This window comes from Podarcis cretensis, assembly GCF_951804945.1.
Source record: "Podarcis cretensis genome assembly, chromosome: 8".
Lineage (NCBI taxonomy): Eukaryota > Metazoa > Chordata > Lepidosauria > Squamata > Lacertidae > Podarcis > Podarcis cretensis.
Window position 1 is genome coordinate 45,276,259 of NC_137177.1, and position 19,967 is coordinate 45,296,225.

A 19,967-nucleotide genomic window follows, 5' to 3' on the forward strand; every position below is an offset into this window, starting at 1 on the left:
AGCCTCTTCCATGACTTTTGAGATCCCTCCCAACTTTATGATTCTGCTTTATGAATCTATAACCACAGTGTTACTTTATGCAGACCCAAACAGTTGGTACATGATGCGGGTGGCACTGTGGTCTAAACCACTGAGCCTCTTGGGCTTCCCAATCAAAAGGTTGGCAGTTTGAATCCCTGCAATGGGGTGAGCTCCCATTTCTCTGTCCCAGCTCCTGCCAACCTAGCAGTTCAAAAGCACACCAGTGCTAGTAGATAAATAGGTACCGCTGTGGCGGGAAGGTAAATGGCATTTCCATGCGCTCCGGTTTCCATCACAGTGTTCGTTGCACCAGAAGTGGTTTGGTTATGCTGACCACATGACCCAGAAAGCTGTCTGTGGACAAACACCAGTTCCCTCGGCCTGAAAGTGAGATGAGTGCCACAACCCCATAGTCGCCTTTGACTAGACTTAACCATCCAGGGGTCCTTTACCTTTACCTTTTACGTGCCATTCCATATTTGCTGGCTGAGCAAATCTTTAAAACATCCATTGAATGTAATTCAAGGCAATTAATTGCAAGTTAGTACTAATTGCCAGATACATGTTTACAGCCTAAAATCACCCTAGGAAGTTTGATGACCTAAAGGAAGTGTTGATGTACATTTACAAGGAATTGCTTCAATGATCCACAAATGTACATAGTCATTTACACATCAGTAATAGCCAAGGGAAGGAAGGAAAACCAAGACAGAGAAATAGATGCACAGCTGGTTAAGAAAATTTATTGTTTTTACTTTGAAATAAAAATTAACAGGAAAAGAAAAGGGCTGTATGTGCAAGAGAGTTCAATTTGTCCATTGTTTCAATTTTTTATGCCCTAAGCAAAAGTTTTGCTCTTCCGAATAGTTCTGGCAGATATTAGCCATTGAGCTTGTGTTTTTTTCAACGTACAAAGTTGTAAATTTTATAACTCTGCGCCCTGCGGTCAAAGCTGCTGAGTGTTGTGTCTGAAGTCAGGTGGTTGGTGTGTTAAAGGTAGACATTAAACAGTTCTGTGGAAGACCTGGAAATGTTTAAGGAGGTTGTTTGCCAGCTGTAAATTTGGGAGCAAACGCCAATTGGCAGGGAAGTCTCTGGAATGTGTCCAGTTAAGTAGACTGAAGCACTGGAGGTCTTTCCAAATTTGTAGTTTTAATAATATGCTGCTGCTCACTGACTTCAGATATTGGATTCCCATGGAAAAGCTTTCTAAGTGAATGCTTGACACTATTCTAGGAAGAGATAATGTTTTATATTCTACAAGTTCTTGTCACTTTGAAAAATGACAAGCTGAAAATAGCTCTGCCTTGATAATGGAAAATAAATAGTATCCTTAAATAAATATTATATGGTATTGTAAGATTAGACTATTTACTCTGCAGCTATGCAGTGCTTGATTCACTGTCTGTATAAGAAATGGGGATCCTGTGGCCCTCCGGATGTTGTCAGGATCTCACACCCAACAGCCCCAACAATCATGGCTGTAAGATTGTGGCTTAAGAGCATGCCATAAGTTGAAGTCAGCCCTGATCAAGTGTAGCACTTGCACATTACCAGAGATATTGCAGTGAGCAGTAGGGGACATGTAATATACTTTAATTTTGTATGTAAGGGACATATGCCGCCTATTTCTGTAGCCATTGTTATGGTTATGTACTTGTGTGCTGTGTGTGTAGGTGGGGCTCCTCTCCAAAATGTACACTTTTCTTGCATACCTCAAGGTTCCCACATTCAGTTTAAGTTTATGCAGGATTTGCTATTTGGTTCCTAGCACATTCACACTAGATATATGCCTTGCTTTTAAGAGGAGTGTAATTGTATTCCACTAGTGGCAGCGAATTCTTTCTTGCTGATTAGCTGAGGTAGTTTGGTGGCAGGAAATGTTCAGTTACTCAGAGGAGCAAACAGTTTGCTATCTAGTTCTGTGAGGGAAATGAAAGTTGTCAGCTTGGATGGGATGGCTGAGGACTAAGAAGAGATAGTGGATGGGTAGGAAAGCTAAGGAAAGATGATCCAAAGGTAAGAGGATGAAGGAAGGATGCACAGTTGGTAATGGACTCAGGAAGACATTGACAAAATGGAGTGGTGTCCAGAGGAGGGTGACTGGGATGGTCACTGGTTGAAAGAATTGGGTACATTTAGCCTGGAGAAGAGAATAATAAGGAGGGGTGTGATAATGATATTCAAATATCAGAAGGACTCTCACACAGATAATGGAGTAGGCATGTTCTGCTTGTTTTAAAGAGCAGGACTAGAACCAGCAGCATATCTCAGCTAAACATTAAGAGAAACTTTCTAATAATAAGAACTGTTGAACAACTGTCTGCCTCAGGAGGTGGTGAGCTCTCCTTTACTGGAGATATTTAAGCAGAATCTGGACAGCAATCTGTCAGGGATGCTGTAATTGCATTCTGCATTGCAGATCAGGGGATTGCATTAGGTCTAAGGTCCAATTCCGTGATGGTAGTATCTGTGTATCATTGCAACTTCTTGCAATTTCTTCTCTTTCTCTCTCTCTATTGCACATGTGCACAATGCACATGTGCTTGCTGTCTGTCTGGGTGGTGCAAAAGGGAGGCTGATTATACCCCTGGTCTCCATAAAATCTCATACATTATTTTACATTTGCCTGATATTAGGTGTTTCCTCAACCCTGGGTCTTGCAATAAAGCAGAGAGCCAAGCTATTAGTTTTGCTGGATATATATATATCTGGACTAAGCCATATATTTCCGGTTTGGATCTCTACCAGAATTTGTGGACTGAAATAGAATCTGGCTAATGGGACTGGAAAATATATCGTCCTTTTCTCTGTCTCCTCTCCCTCCTCACAACAGGCACACTTTTCTATAACAACAGTAAATAATAGTGAGCTACCCAGATCTTTCACATGTTCGGTGTTAATGGACTGAATATGCAAATTTATTTTACTGTTTTTCACTATCATAGCTCATTGCTTCTCTCCTTTACCTATTCTCCTAGGTGTACATTTTCTGAAGAGCTAATATCCACTTCTCTGCCTTGAAAAATGTTAATTGTATGTTCTTGGGATTTATTTTTATGTAACCTTTACTGCTGATTTTTCATAAGCCTTTCTCCACACCTGCTCCAATTTAGATTCCATATCCATTCATAGATTTAATCCAAGCAGGACTGGTTTGATATTGGCAAGCCACCACAATACCCTTCAGGCTTTGTTAAAATGGAGAAGTTACCCATGATTCCAAAATGCATGTGGAGCCTCCACAGATATATAATAACACATAGGGAATACACAGGGAAGGGCTGTAGCTCAGTGGTGGAGCATGTGTTTTGCATGCAGAAGGCTTCAGGTTCAATCCCCAGCATCTCCAGGTAGGGATGGTTGAGAACCTTGCCTGAAATACTGGAGAGCCATTGTCAGTCAATGTAGACAATAGATGGACACTGTAGATGGACCAATGGTCTAACTTGGCATATAATGCATCTTTCTATGTTCCTAACATAGGGCACTGACTTATACTGAATCAGACTATTGGTTTACATAGCTCAGTATTGTCTACTAAACTGCCACTGTCTCTCTCCATTGGGAATTTCAGCTGGGGCTGATGAGAATTGGGAGTTCAGTGTATGGAGGACACCACATTAGCTCACCAGGGTTTCAGACAGGAATCCTTCCTTACCTGAAGATGCTGGAGATTGAATCTGGGCCACCCTGCATACTTGTAGAGACATTGCAGTCCTAAACTACTCAAAAGTAAGCCCCTATTGAGTTCAATGGGATTTACTCCTGGGTAAGTGAGGTAGGTTAGTCTATGAGATGGTGATTGGCCCAAGGTCACCCAGTGAACCCTGCTCTCCCAGGTCCTAGTCAAACACTCTAACCATTATGCATGCTGACATAGGGATCTGCACATTCCTAGTTCAAATGAAAAATAGAATTCCTTGTAAGCCTTTATGAACCTTGTTTTATTTATTCCATCTTTTGAATTAATGCAGCCAAAGTCTCAGAAACTGCTTCTGCAGGGTACAATAGAATTTACCTCCAACAGCAAGCCTTCCTTGAGTTAGTAGTTATCTGAACTGAAGCAGATGGTTTTTAGTAATTGGCCATTGGCCTGTTCAGAATCAGCAACAGTGTAAAATTAAATGGCCTATGATGGAAAAGACAGACTTTTCTACACATACACACACACAAACACACACACACACTCATTTTGACTGTACAGTATTGAGGACTTATGAGCTAGGGGACCTGAGTTTCTTTCTTTCTTATGCATGTATTCCACCCTTCCTCCCAGGAGTCCAGAGCAATACATTGCATTATCTCCTTTTATTCATGCTAAATCCTCATGATGAGGGTTACATAAAGGTCGAGTTGTCACTGTGGTGGTAAACTGGACTGTTCCTTCTTCAACTGAAAGTTGGTCTCATTTTCCACTCTAGCAAATGGAAGAAGTCCTGGTGTGTGTGTGTACTTTTCTCTTTAGTGTGAAAGGAACCTCCTATGAAAATGATTAATATATCGGACTTACCTGGGTACCCTTTGCAGGTAAGGATCTTCAGATACACATCAGTGTCCAGAACCACAGCAGATCAGGGTGATTCTATTATATCTTTAACTGTATATTTTAGGCACAGTCTTAAAGGCATCTGCTTCCTGGTAAATCTTGTGGTATTCAGCTGGGCCTTCACCCAGGTAAGCTTGCCTGAGACTGCAGCCTTAACCTTTCTTTTCCCTTCATTCTTAATAACGTATTTCTCTCTCCATGCTGTCTAGATCCTTTTACAAGGCAACAATCCTGGCATTGCTTGGCAATATACCTTCTCTAAGATTATAAATGACAACAAGATATTCACAAAGAGACACAGCTACTCATGGGTAACAGTGCAGTCAGATTGCTCAGCTACGTGTGGCGGGGGTGAGTAACTTACTACAAAAGTCTGAATTCAATGAATATGTCAAAAAGTCATGAAATATAGCTTCCAGCATTATTATTATTTTAATATTGAATAATACATTTGAGATGGGGCTTCTGATTTCAGGAATCCTGGTTGATAAACTGAATTTCAGTTGATTGAATGTGCACAATACATTATTGCTTCTGATTTCCCTTTCTTTAGTCTGTTGTTGTTTATAGGTCTTTGTGTTATTAATTTGTTGCTTTTATTTATATTTACATATATATTAGACTTTCCATACCTACTAAACACAAAATATCTTGCATTTTAAAATAAAGAGAGCATAAGGGGCTGGATTCAATTAAATAATTGTGCTTGCAAGTGTCAGCATAACAAATCCTTCTAGCTCAGTGGGGCTTTCCTCCTTCTCTCCTCCATATCTGTGCCCCCATGAACCCCATCAGCTCTGAGGGTGAGAAAAAAACCCTGGACAGAGGAGAGATAAGTTTGTATTAGTGCAACTCCACTGTATTATTAGGTCACATTTCATCAATTCTTAACTTCTTCTTCTTCTTCTTTCATTTATCAGCCCCATTTTTGTCATACCAACTCAACAAACTAACACACAAAAAACTACATTAAAACATCCCAACCATGCAAAAACACCATAAATAGTTAAAAACAAACATTTTTGCCTGGCACATAAAGGGAATGGTATAGGATAGCCATTGTTAATACAGCACTGCTCAAAGCACTACCACAAAGGTTTCTGTTACTTATTCTCTATTATCTCCCCCTAATTTTCTTCATTGTCTTTGTTTTCCATGACTTTTTCATATTTTGTCTGCCATTTCATGAATCAATTTTCCCAATATTTTCCTTTTATATTCTCCATTATTTCAGGCCTTGTGCTATCTAGATTTTTAAACCCCATTCTTTCCTTTTGTCTCTGAATTTCCTTCTCTTTTTTGCCATCTCACGTTTCTTATCCGTCTTCTTACATTTCTGATCATATCTTTTCTTCAAAAAGATCTGAATTCATGCCTTAATTGTTTCCAAAGATAAACTTGCTTGAGATAGCGTCTCCTCCCTGTGACCCTATTCCCCTTCTTTTCTCTGCCATCTTCAAGAAAGCTACAGTACATTATTGTTTAGTCATTTCCCCCCCTCCCATGCATTAAATAATCCAATACAGGCTCCCCTTCTTTTTTAACAAAACCTCAAAAACCTTATTCAATGGTTCAGTTCCTTCAAAACCTTCAAATTAATTGTAACTATGCAACATTTAAAATTATACTGAAAAATATTAACACACGTTGTGAGAATTCCTCTGACTCATGTTTTAAAACCAGTAAGAATGCTTTGTAACATTAATAACACTAAGGCTTGCATCCAACATTAGTACTACTCAGAGTAGATCTTTTGAAATTAAGACCTAAGCTAGTCATGCCAATTTATTTATTAGAGCTCAAGGTGGTGGCATTTTCATCTGAGGTCACATTCCCTCATAGAGAACCTTCTGGGGCCCACATGCCAGTGATGGGGGCGGGGAAAGCTTGAGAGGCAAATTGCCTGATGAACTACAGTGCTATGTTCAGTTACTTTTTCATTTCTACAATAACATCTCTCTCTCCTACATCTTTTTTATTTCTCTTGGTTTTCTCCATAGGGCACTTGATAGCGAAAGCTGTATGTTTACAAGATCATCGTGTCCGTGTCAATGCCTCTTTCTGTGGCCCAAGCACAAAGCCCTTGACGGAGACAAAGATATGCAATGCAAATCCTTGCCCAGCCTAGTATGTATTCTGAATTTATCATCCCTTCCTATTTCTTTTATGGGTCTTTGTGTTCAAGTCTAAATTCACAAATCTGAGGAATAAACCTATTTTGCTTCCTAGACAGATGATTCCAAACCCTCCTCTATAAAACTTGGAAGCGTTTGATTTGTATGGGACTAGGGATGGGGCAATTATTTGAACCCTTCCTCAAATTAGTGCAACAGGATCAAAGTAGGCCTATTCCAGCTCAATTCTGCTTCCACCCCCCAACCCGGACAAAGCCTATGAGTGCAAATAGCAAGAGACAATAGGGTTGTTCACATGTTACACTAAACACAGATACAAGGTGTCTCTACACATGTACAAGTGTTTGTGTGGAAGTGTTTATGTTTGTTAATTGGTACACATACTATGCACTTGGTGACTGTTACATGTAAATAACTGTGTGAGTGTACATCTCAATTATTTGTGCACACAGGTATGTAGACTGTACGTACTCACTGAAAGTAGCATGTGAACACTGCTATGAACATCCCAGTGCCTTGGAGATGAGTATGGTTTGAGTATGGGATTGAGTATAGGATACTCTAAGAGTTGCTGGGGGAACAACTACAATTGTGGGACAATAAGTCGGGAAGAACAGCCAGAATAATGGAGCCAAAAGGCAATGTGAATGAAAGTAAGTGTGTTTAGCCTAGAGCAGTGCTCTTTAGCCTTGGATCTCCAGGTGTTGTTGGACTACAACTCCCATTATCCCCAGCCAGCTTAGCCAACATAGATGGATGATGGGAGTTGTAGTCCAATAACCTCTGGGGACTCAAGGTTAAAGAACAAAGAAGATGAAAGACAGGTATGCTGTCTGTTTTCAAATGTGAATCACATAAAAATTGTTTTAATGAAAAAAAAGTTCTATCAATTCTTCATCCTGTTTCCAACAGCAGCCAGCCAGATGCCTGTGGTAGCTCATAGTTGTGCATGAATGTGATAAGCATCTTCTTTCTTTTTTTTTCTCAGCATCTGGTATTTAGAGAGATACTGCTTCTGTTAGTAAAGATTATATCTTCCCAATATTTAAGCCATTTATAGACTTACCTTCTTAGTGAAAGGGATATAAGAAAGAAAGGGAACCACAGATGGGGAAGCTCATCTGTTAACCAAATCTGTCCAATTCAGAGGAGCAAATGAATATATACTGCATTGGTATCCATAACAGCATCCATTAAAACATTATTAAAATGTCAATAAAAACTCATTGGTTTCTAGGCACTTCTGTATTCTTCTGTGCTATTAGAAATGTGGGCATTGCTATGGTTGTATGATGGTTGTGTCTTCAGAGCTGGGAAGGAATTTTCCCTGCTCTGCATGTTTTGCTTTTCCCATAGCAATTGTCACAACTTTGGCGGTTTAGGCCTTGGGTGGAATCCTTTAGTCTGACATCTGAAGTTGAGGTGAAGTGATGACTCACTCGCTTCCTGAGGCAGCGATAACAGGGTAACCCATTAGAGGGGTCATGAGGGGAGTCTCTGTCCAAAGCACATGACAGAAGTGCCATACAGCTCCCCTCAGCAATTTGGGGTAGGACCAGCTGCATAAACAAGTGTTTTCTGTTGGTTCCACCTTCCCCTAACTGACCCTGACATGTCTCAGACCCCCAGCTGGGAGCTGAGAGGAATACACACCCAATGCCTATGCCAAGGTTTACCAACACCTGAATTCAATAAAGTTGACGTTATCGTGTCTTTTCCTTTTATGAAGGCCTGACCCCCGGGGCAGGGGTGCTGCATCAGCGTATGCAAATATGCACCTATTTGCTCTGCAATTCAATTTGTCCAGTGCACAATTTAATAAGTTTTACATAAACCATAATTTTTCACCCATGGAGTAGAATCTTATGCAGAAGTGTGTGGGTGTTTCCCTCCCTGATGATGATACATCACCACACAAATATACTGCATAAGATCGGAAAGGAAATTATAGCAGAACCACAAGAAGGCAGAGATAAAGTTTAATTGGAGTAACATATCGTGTGACAGCTTCTGCAATTTCATTGCCTAGCCTTGAGCCCCAACATTGTCTGAAAACTAATTTGAAGTAACCTCCCCACACCAAACAATCTGTTTTGCATGTGACTAATCTTCTGCCAAGTGTTATTTCTGTACCCATGGGCTCTACTTCTTGCAGACAGAAAAGTCTTCCATTATGTTTCCTTCAGCTTTCTCCAGTTTGTTTGTATTTGCCTTTTAATTGTGGCTGGCAACTTCTAAAACGTAGCATTTATTTTAATCGCCAGAAAAAGCCACACAAGTAGCTATCATCCTTGCATGCCTCGACTCTGACGGGAGACTCTGTGTGCACTTTGAAGATGGGTGTGTGGATCCTAAATCTTGAGTTTGCCTTTAGCTCTGGCTCCACCAATTCTTGATCACTCTGCCTTCCACGCTACCAGTTTCAATGTCTCAGACCATGTACCTGCTAGTCGCAAAGAAAACAAAGCTCCCACGGCAGCCAATTCATCTGCTAGTTGGTAGCTTCTAAATCTTCCATACTCTAATTACAGGATGGTTTAATTTAGCAAGATATTTCTTTCTTCCTTTATTTGAAAGATGAGTTGAGATTGGTGAGAGCCTTTGTGGTATAGTGGCTGTTATGCTGGATTTAGACCAAGGGAGACTCATGTTTTTAATGTTCACTTGATGATACTCAAACACAGGTCAGCGATAGACTAGCCATAGTGACTCATGCATTGGTAGCCTCAAAATTCAGTTAATGCAAAGTACTCCACTCAAGGGTGGTTCGAAAGCTGCAGCTAATGCAGGATGTAGTGGTCAGGCTGCTAAGTGCAGCCGCCTACCATGAGCATATAATATCATTTCCAAATGAATTGCAATGGCTACCAGTTGGCTACTGAACCAAATTTAAGATTTTGCTGTTTGGTCTGGGGAGGACCTGCCATTCCTAGAAGACTGAACAATGGCCAATGTTACTTTCAGATTTGTTCAAATTAGATATAGCCTGTGAATCAGGAATTATACAAATGGGGTAAAATTCAAAGCAAAAGAGGAAGGAGGAGAAAGTGTGTGTGGCAGAAGGTGTGTGAAAAGCAATAGTATATGGAGAGAGAGAGAGAGACGGAGGGAGGGAGGGAGGGAGGGAGAGAGATCAACCCCAATCTGATGGGAATTACCTCAAGTTTAATCAGAAATGTTAACTGCCCAACATGTTTTTGATAATCTTTCTACTGGGGAGAAATATGACTACTTATAATACTCCAACTGAGGATCAGAGTAAATATATGTATTTCTATCTTTCCTGCCGTTATAGTTTTTCTCATAATGTTGTCAGCCTCCTTTGAGGCTGTAGCATTCCATTTAAGTACTCCAAACAATGAATGTATAGGGGATTGCTGCTGCTTTCTGGTTCCTTGATGGAACAGTTTAGTAGTTCACTGAAGAAAGGTACAATCTGTCTCTATGCATGTACAAGTGTTTATGTGGAAGAGTGTACACTTGTTGATTTGAGTACGAGTGTACTTGAGTACAGCTCCATTCTTGTGTTCACAGGTGCACAGATTTTACATTCATTGAACGTTACAGGTGAATAATTGTATGAGTATCCAGCTCAACTGTTTGTGTACACAAGTAGACAGATTGTACACTCATTGAATATAACATGTGAGCCCCCAGTAGCTATAATCATAGCTGATATAGAAATGTCTCCTTTGTTTTGCACTCATTGTCTGATTCTTGGCTATCTAGTCAACACATGCATTCTTTCTTGCAGTTGGTCAGCAGGTGAATGGAGTGTTTGCAGCCAGTCTTGTGGTGGAGGGCAACAAAGTCGTCCAATCCAGTGTGTCCAGAAAAAGGCTTTTCAGAAGGAGGACATTGTGGCCCATGCTCTCTGCCCAGTAACCACACCAGCACAAATCCAGGCATGTAACCATCAAGACTGTCCACCGGAATGGAGTCCTGGCCCGTGGTCTCAGGTAATGAAAAGAAAAGGCTAGCATTATTTTGCACTGTATTTATTATAGGTAAGAACATAATAAGAGCCCTGCTGGATCTCCATCTTCTTTAGCATCCTGTTTCTAACAGTGGCCAAGAAGATGCTTCCATGAAACTCACCAGAAGAGCAATGAAGGGAGTAGCCCTCCCCACTGCTGTCCCATAGTAATTGGTATTCATTTGCCATAAGGGAAGACCTAACATTAGTTAGTGGGGAACCTTTTATGGCTGGAGACCAGACCTTTATTTCTTGACTCCTGCCAGGCCAAATTTGACAGATGGGTGAAGTCTGTGCATTTCAGTATACTGATTGTTGGGACAGTGCTGGGATGTTCAAAATCCCTTTTGCAAACAGCATGGTGCTTTTTAAATATCTGAAAGCTGGATCTTCAAAGAACAGTAGGGTGCTGCTTGCAAAAGGGCTCTGTTCTTTGACCCTCTGGTGGGCTTGTTTGCTTTCTCATCAAATCTCCCAAGAGAGCACCAAAAGCAAGGTCTCTGAAAATTGATCTTAATTCCTGGACATGGAAGCATGTAAGCATGTCTAGAGAAGCTATGAAGAAGTGCTCCTACATATGTGACCTGCTTTCATGTTGTCAGAGGTGGTTTTAGGATAGCCCAGCTGGTTTGGCTGCACTGGGTGCCGCTCCGCAAGTGGCTCCACAATAATGATGTAGAACAGAGCATGAGAGGTGGTAGGGTGCTGAATTTTAGCATCGCGCAGGGCACCCCTGAACTGTGAGCATTCAGAGTCTGCCACTGGTGATGTGGATGAGGTCACTGCACATGCCAGTGGTGGGTGAGGCCAGAGGCAAAAGGGAGAGGAGCAACAAGTGCAAATATGCTTTTGTACTGTAGGCTTCTTTCTACACACTCTGTTACAGCCTCTCTATGCTCCATCCAGACAAGCAGGAGGCATTGTCAGAGTTCAATGAGAGTTCAATTCCAACCAGGGGGGAAAACAACACTCAGGGTGCAAAGCAAGACCATTGAGACATGTGGTCTTGTGAGAATACTGAGGTCTAGATAGAAGGATGGAGGGTTGCATTCAGCTCCTGATCCTCAAGTTGCCCACCTCTGGCTTAAGATGTTCAGCTGGAGTAGAGGAAAGAGGCATTTAGGGAAAGATATTTCTTATCTCATCAATTTGCATACATTAACCCCCCACCCCCCACTAATCAGGCGTCTAGTGTAACATGATTATGGATAAATCCAGGATGACTGATGTCTTCTTCTTTTTGATAAGGTATCATTCCAAGCAGCTGAAAATCCTGGTACAGATTTTTGTTGTTGTTTAAAAAGCCCTGCACTTAAAAGTAGAGTTGGTAGCTTAGGGCCTCAGGCAAATTCCAATATATGTACACACCCCTGCTTCAGAAAGATGTGGGGTGTCTGAGAGCTTTTATTCTGAAGTGAAACACATATACTTGTAATGTTGCCAAGGGAGACATATCACAATTTTTATTTAAGTGAATGTGCTGGTGCAAAAGCATTCTAAGAGCCAGTGTGGTGTAGCGGTTAAGAGTGGTAGATTCATATTCTGGGGAACCAGGTTCGTGTCTCCACTCCTCCACATGCAGCTGCTGAGTGACCTTGGGCTAGTCACACTCCTCTGAAGTCTCTCAGCCCCACTCACCTCACAGAGTGTTTGTTGTGGGGGAGGAAGGGAAAGGAGAATGTTAGCTCCTTTGAGACTCCTTCAGGTAGTGATAAAGCAGGATATCAAATCCAAACTTCTTCTTCTAATCTAAGGATTACATTGTAGCTGTGAGAGCACGAGAAAAAAGACTTTTCTTTGTTCAACAAACATTATGGAAAATGGATGCATTTATTTTTTCCTGATCATGTTGCCTACATAATAGTAGTACTGGGTTGTAGTGGTAATACTACTAGTAGTAGTAGGATTGTGGAGGCTGTCTAATGTATCCCCACCCTATTCAATGCAGGATTCAGTTACCTTCTTCCCTGCACACGGCTGCCCAACCTTTGCTTAAACATCTCCGGTGAAGGACAGTCAAACAGCTTTCATCATTATTTTATCTCATAACATTTAGTCAAAATTTATGTAATTTGCACTAATTAGTTTTACTCCTGCCTAATTAGAGAGAGCAATCTAGAATGGTGTGTTACAGTTTCACCCATTGAGAAATGGCTAGCAACAGCAGTTTCCTTTACTTCTTTTTCCTACTTTGGATTGAGGCCAGTGACCCTTGGCACAGTGTCATCCAAATATGAGTCTCCTAAGAGTATGTTAGGACCCCTTGGGGGCTTGCCGTAGTGGTGTTGCTGATTCCATATGGCAACCACTTTTTCCCCAAACAGAAGACAATGACCAACTTCTGAGACATTTCGGGGGGGGGGGGCAGGCAACAACCAATCCAAGCCATGACTGGTAAGAGAGTTTGGTGGTGTTTTTATTTGTTTGTTTTAAGAAGAGAGTCAAGGACCGGTGTCAGTGGTGTGATGTCACATGGCACTGGGGCCCTAGCCATTACCCAAGCATGTTGGTTGCTGACATGCCCCGGAAGGTGACAATTAAATGAATTACCTGAGCATTGTCCAAAGGCACTTGATGGAGCCAACATACTGTGGGATGGGCCACCACCAGCCTAGAACCACATGAATACTGCCTTGAATTCCACAGTGAATTCCAGGACGGGGGTTGAGAACCATTTTGTTTGTTGTCCTACTTTGGCATTTCTTGTTGTTTAGTCATTTAGTTGTGTCTGACTCTTCGTGACCCAATGGGGCATAGTAGTGTCTATTTAAAGTCTTTAATATCCAACTTTCTCAAATTCCCATAAAGTGTTCCAAAACTTGTGGAAGAGGACTTGCAAAACGTGATGTCGTCTGCAAAAGTGTAGGGCCTTCCACACTGAAAATCCTGCCGGATAACATGTGCAGCAGTCAAACAAAGCCAGAAATGCAGCAGACGTGTGTGTTGGAACGGTGCCCCAAAAATGATCGTCTACAATGGGTGATTTCTGCTTGGAGTGAGGTACGACAACCAACATGCTCTACAGGACTTAGATAGCCAGAGGGTGATATTTGAAAATCAAATGGTGTTATATTCAAAGGAGTGTCAGGCTTCGTTGGTCAGACAATATCTGTTGTTAATAATGCAAAAGTTAATAATGCCCCTTTGTCGCTGGACTTTATGAAGAGAAGTTTGTCTCCTTCCTTGGAGCTGTGAGGGGAGACAGTTGATGCAGGCCCACCCACTGTGGGGCATGTGGACCTATGGCAGGGATGTATAACCATTTATTTTTTTCAGCCCAAGGGCCACCTTCTGACCTTCAAAATGCACAAAATGCTGAAAGAGGAAGTGGGAAAGAGAGTCACTCTTCCAACGTTTTCCGTCAGCTCTCTGTGTATATTTCAAGGGAGGAAAAGCTAGCCACGCTCACCACCTCATGGCCAAGAGAATAGTGGGCTTAGTGGCTTTGTGGGCATCAGAGGAAGACCTGAAGGTTGCCATTGTGCCAATAGGCACTATTTTGAGCTTAACTCTCTAAATGAAACTCCATTATCCAGTCAGTATCTTTTAAATAAATTTTCTGTGTGTACTTTGTTGTCCCCTGTTAGGAATAGTGGTGGTGGTGGGGCATTTGATTTAGTTTGTATTTGAAGGCAAAGTTTCCAAGTCCACATTTTCCAAAACAACATGCAGACCTAAACAAGACATCCTTCAAAATTCACACTTCTTCACATTTTGCAGTGCATTTATGCATCCAAGGAATGCACATGCTTACCTCAGAGATATTATAGGTTCAGTTTCCAACCGCAACAATAAAGTTAGTACTGCAATAAAGTGAGTCACACACACACACACACACACAAATTGTTTGTTTCCCAGTGTGTATTAAAATTATGTTTAGATTATGCTGTGTGAAATACCATTATGTTGTTGTTGTTTTAAAAAATGTACATACCTTGATTAACACATACTTTATGGCTAAAAATTCCTAACCATCATCTGAGCATTCAGCAAGATGTGATCTTTTTGCTCACAGAAGGTCATGCCTCAGCGTTGATGGCTGCTGATGGATCGGGGTGGTGGTTGCTGAAGGTTGGGGTGGCTGTGACAGTTTCTTAAAATAAGAAGCTTGATGGCTACCCTGAGAAAGCACCCTTAGCCTTCCCCCAGGCCTCTCTGGCTACAGAAGTGGGTGGGCTTTAGTCCTAGCCAGTTCCACTGTGATGGCCAGAAGAGGGGAAGCAGGGTGGGGAACTTCCTTCCCCTGGAAATGGTTGGGCTGCCTGTTGCTGCACCCACATTCTCATAAGGAGCAGCAGGAGCAGGTGGGGGAATAGGGTCCTGCAGCCTCACCACCAACCCAGCAGCAGCAGCAGCTGTTGCTCCTCCAGTCCTTCAGTTTGTAAAAAAATGCAAAGTGCAATAAAGTGAGGCATGCTTGTATATAAAAATGCATATACTAATGTAAAGTGTGCTTATAAATGCATATATTACTGAAAAATAACATATAAAAATGCATTCTATTAGGGGGAATTGCTTGCAAAATATTAGGCAAAAGTGCATACAGCAAAGTGTGTATTAGAAGAATTTCATACTAAAACACTGATGAGTTTTATGAGGACGTTTTTATTTTCTAAAATGCAAATTGATATGGAGAAAATTTGTCTGGAAAAATGAGAAAAGGACAGAAACTGAAAGTGACACATTCTCCCTTTCCTACCCATAGTGCTCTGCCACCTGTGGCCCAGGTGTGAAGCGGCGAGAAATGCAGTGCAGCGAGAAAAGTATCAGTGGCAAACTGATCACCTTCCCACAGCGACGTTGCCGAAACCTTATGAAGCCAAATATCGAACTGGAGGAAGGCTGCAACAGAGGAGCATGTTCTCTGCACCATTTATACCACAGGGTGCCAGGGTGGTATTCTTCACCTTGGCAACAGGTGAGAGAAGAGGCTTCCTATGGAGATCTAAATCAGTCATTTCTACCATGTTTCATAATGTTTGTTATCACCAAGTGCTTCCCTTTCTCTAGTTTAGGGAAAGGGAACTTTTTAAGCCTGAGGCCCACATCTCCCTCTGGGTAACCTTCTGGGGGCCAAATGACAATGGTGGGTGTGGCAGAGGCAAATTAGGCAAACCAAAAAAATGCATATTTTGCCTTTGCACAGTAGACTAGTTTCTTCAGACTTGCACATCTCTTTCTATCCTCCATCCAGGCAAGCAAGGAAGCATTCTCAGCATAGAAGAGCACATTCCTGTCAGGCAAAAACACTCAAGCAAAGCGGGGCTGGCGTGGAATGTGCCTCAGGAGAGTCCCAAGGGCCACAGATAAAAGTCTAGAGCAGGGGTAGGCAACATAAGGCCCCGGAGCTGGATGCGGCCCAATCGCCTTCTCAATCCGGCCTGCAGATGGTCCAGGAATCAGCGTGTTTTTACATGAGCAGAATGTGTGCTTTTATTTAAAATGCATCTCTTGGTTATTTGTGGAGCATAGGAATTCGTTCTTATTTTTTTTTTCAAAATATAGTCCGGCCCACCACATGGTTTGAGGGATGGTAGACCAGCTCACGGTTGAAAAAGGTTGCTGACCCCTGGTCTAGAGGCTCAATTTGGCCCCTAGACCTGTTCTTCTTCTTTGTTTTCCTGTCCATTGACAGTGTCACTGTGATTTGTACATCACTTAAGGAAGAAGAGGAGAATCAACAGCACCATTTTGGTATAAGTGATTCATTTGTCTGGAAACCAATAAGTGCTTTATATAACAATGTTTCTGCTGCTGCAGCTATGTTGCATTCCACCGTCTTTTCCATACCAATCTTCAGAGGGCTGCACTGTGGTTGAACCATTACAAATCTTTATGCACAATGTCCTTGGGGATCTACAGAGATTGTCTGGAATTCCTTAAATAGTGTGATTGATTACTGGATGAGTCTGTGTTTGTTTCCACAGTCTCTCAAACAAGCTTCTGTATTTTGGAATTTGCTTACTTTGTCAGTCCCATATCCCTACGACAAGCATTTATTTGATAGCATATACATGCCGCTTTTAAACCTTAAGCTTCATAATCAGATGAAAGTGTCGTGGGGACATTATCTTCATGGATAGTGGGGTTTCTTGAAAATAAAATCAGGGTATTTCAACCACACCGGGTCCCCTCCCCCTTGAGAAGGATAGCAGGCAAATCCCTAATACCTCTTAGCCATCCTGAGGGATTATTCAAAGCCAAGTGACAAGGGGTCTTGCACAGCATTTAATTAATGTTTTAAACCCTGATTAAACAAGCAGTCAGGAGTTGGGGAAGGAGAAGCTTGCAGACTGCCTACATATTTCCTTCTTCTCCCATTCTCCTCACTGCCAGATTCTTCCCCAACTTTGACAGCCTTAGGTTGCTCGGGGGGGTGGGGGGGTTGACCCAGTATGACCTGAAGCAGTCAAATCCCTGGTCAACCCCAGTTGGCCTGATTTATTTTGAGATCTGGGATTTAGGTGGATCCAGTGCACAGCCTGACTAGAAATACAGACTCAAATGTGTAGACCTATCCAGGGAGAAAGTTCCACAATGCAGGTTGTAACACTTAAAAGACCCCAAAAAACCTTTGGGTTTTTTCCTTAACCTTTCAGGGATCAAGTGTCAAATGCATATACTCCTTTGATGGCTTTGTATAGAAAGATTCACATGGAAGAAATGTAAATGGAAAGGAATTCAATGCTTGGAGCTCTGGAGGCCCTCTTAGAAGTAAAATCTCTTCTCCTTTCTATCACTTACAGTGCACGGTGACATGCGGTGGAGGAGTGCAGACACGGACTGTCCAGTGCCTTCGTCAGGGTCAACCAGCTGTGGGCTGCCTGCCTCAACAGAAGCCCGCAATGTCAAGAGCCTGCAATACTAACTTCTGCCTTGCCCCTGAGAAGAAAGGTAAAGACTGTCCCACTGTTTAAAGTAAATGTGTAGCAGACTAGATCTCCCAAGCTTTGCCCCTTTCTGAGAGCTGATACATAAAGGCCAGTGAGAACTGAATGGTTGAATTGTTTGACAAGACAATTCTGCCTGAGTAGCTGGCAAAATATGGGTAAAAACATATGGAAGACCTGCAGAACTAGGCATCACCTGTCTATAGTGGTCTATTCTATGCAGGCCTCATGGGAAGTTTCCTTATTCCTGATAAGACTGCCCACCTAACCCAGTGTCATCTACTCTGAGCAGCAACGACCAAGGGAGACATTAGCAAATGGGATACTGCTCCACCTGACATCAGCCACCCTGCCCTGGCATCTGCCTGCTTACTTATATCCAGCCCAGGAGATGGCACTGGCTGTCATCTTTCCCCTTCCTAGTCTCTCTATTGCCATTAAGTAGCTAGGAGGGTGGGGGCAAACCTAGAATTATTTGGCTCTGTCTGTCATTGGCTCTGGCTCTACATGCTGTTGGTCTCTCTGCCTTCCACCCCGCCACTCCCAATGGGCACCAACCGCCACTCACAGCAGCTCTCCAAGGATGCAGACAGAAGTCTCTCCCAAGACCTGCTACCTTGTTATTTTAAATGGAGATGCGAAGGATTGAACCTGCGACCATCTGCACAAAAAGCCTGTGTCCTGTTACAGAGTTGGAGTCCCTCCACAAGTCATATAGTGAGTTGTTTTCATCTGTGAGGTAGACCTAAATCATTAGAATCAACTGAATCTTGGAAGGTCAAAAGGGATGAACGAATAAATCCTAGCCTGAATTTACTGCTTCCTTATTTATTCCTACCATTTTTATATAAAAACCCACAAACATAACAACTTATTTTTGCTGAGTTCCAGAGATTTTTTGGTGTGTGTGTAGATCTCCTCCCCTCCTTGAACTTCTAGGAATGGATCATTCCAAGAAGTTCCTGGGTCTAGTTTCATCCACCTTTATTTTTGCCCAATTAATACCAATAATAATATCCACTTTCTGTCCTGAGACGGTATTTTTTCCATTTCTCTTCCCCTAACTGGATTTCTTGTCCAGTGTCTGTTACTCATTTCACTCCAGTCTCTTCCCTTCCCCCTCCCTGCAGCTGTAGAAGTCCTTCTGACTTTATTGTAACTAGGTCTTCAGGCTCTGGAGATCAATTATTTCTTCACCGTGCTGTAAGTCTCTGTCTCCACCAGCGAACACAGCCAGCTGTGCTGGAACTGTATTGAAGCCAATCACTCTCAATTACCCACCACATAGTTCCAGCCCTGTGAGTCATTGGGGAGAGATCATGAGAAAGAAATGAGCCTTTCAGGGAGAGTTAACATGCTTCCCTAGACAAGCTGGGTCTGCTCCTCTGTTCATTTCCCCCTCTCCTCATTTCCATCACTCAGCAGGGTACTGTAACTCAAAGCTCAGTGGTGGCTGGTGGGGCTGAAAGGCAGAGAGGCCAACAGTAGTTGGAGCCACAAACAGGTACAGCTAACTAATTCTTGTTTTGCTCCAATCCTTCTTCCTACTTAATGGCAACACAGAAATGAGGGAGGCGGAAGCTGACAACCAGTGGCACCTCTTGTAAGAAGGCAGACTTACGTGAGTAAGAGGGCTGGTAGATAGCAGGAAAACCTGTTCTTTACTGCTGAATCAGAACAAATGGCAATGCAGATTTTTGGCGGATTGCTGTTTGTGCTGATTCAGTGGTAAATAACGGGTTCTCTTGAGGAAAGTGCCAGCAGGGATTTTTTTTTTTGGGGGGGGGGAAACAAAGGGGCTTAGACATGGAGTTTTAATCTACGGATCTATGCCTAGAAACATGGTACAAAAGGAAGTCTGGATGAGCCCTTAATGAAAACAGCTTTGGATAAGTAGAGCTGTTGGATAATTCCAACAGACATAGAAATAGGAAACTACCTATTTTCACTTATTTGTTCCATGTCTGGAATGGAAATTAGTCCAGTGAATACAAACAGTATTTGCCTCCGTTGTTGCTTTTAGACTGCAAATGATACATAACTGGTTACCTCCCCCCCCCCCCAATCATTTGCAATGTGTTTACTTTGCAATGAATTGAATAGGGTGGAATAATGTAACAGCAATATGATTAATTATAAAAATTACATAAATTAAGTAATTTTGCCACATCAGATGGTGAGATGAATAACATAGGTTTTGGAAGAAGAACTTCAGTGGAATGGAAATGGTGTTGTGTGGAATGAATACTGGGCAAAACTGAAAAGGATGTATTCTTACATCCCTGTGGGCAAGACAATTGTTTGTTTTTGTCTCCAACACCTAGCCTTATAGGGCAGGCTCATGTGGTCCTTACTGGAACCATGACTTTGACCAATAATTTATGGATTATCCTGCG

General features: G+C 42.1%; 1 protein-coding gene across 3 annotated transcripts in view; it reads left to right on the forward strand.

The window, feature by feature from the left end:
- Positions 1–19,967, forward strand: part of ADAMTS18 (ADAM metallopeptidase with thrombospondin type 1 motif 18) — a 95,192-nt gene that overhangs the window by 71,281 nt on the left and 3,944 nt on the right. For all 3 annotated transcript variants that reach the window (XM_079988209.1, XM_079988210.1, XM_079988211.1), the window contains exons 17-22: positions 4,780–4,921; positions 6,571–6,697; positions 10,460–10,664; positions 13,490–13,681; positions 15,387–15,599; positions 17,428–17,575. In XM_079988209.1, the coding sequence (XP_079844335.1) occupies positions 4,780–4,921; positions 6,571–6,697; positions 10,460–10,664; positions 13,490–13,681; positions 15,387–15,599; positions 17,428–17,575 (1,027 nt within the window). The remainder of the gene's footprint in view (positions 1–4,779; positions 4,922–6,570; positions 6,698–10,459; positions 10,665–13,489; positions 13,682–15,386; positions 15,600–17,427; positions 17,576–19,967) is intronic.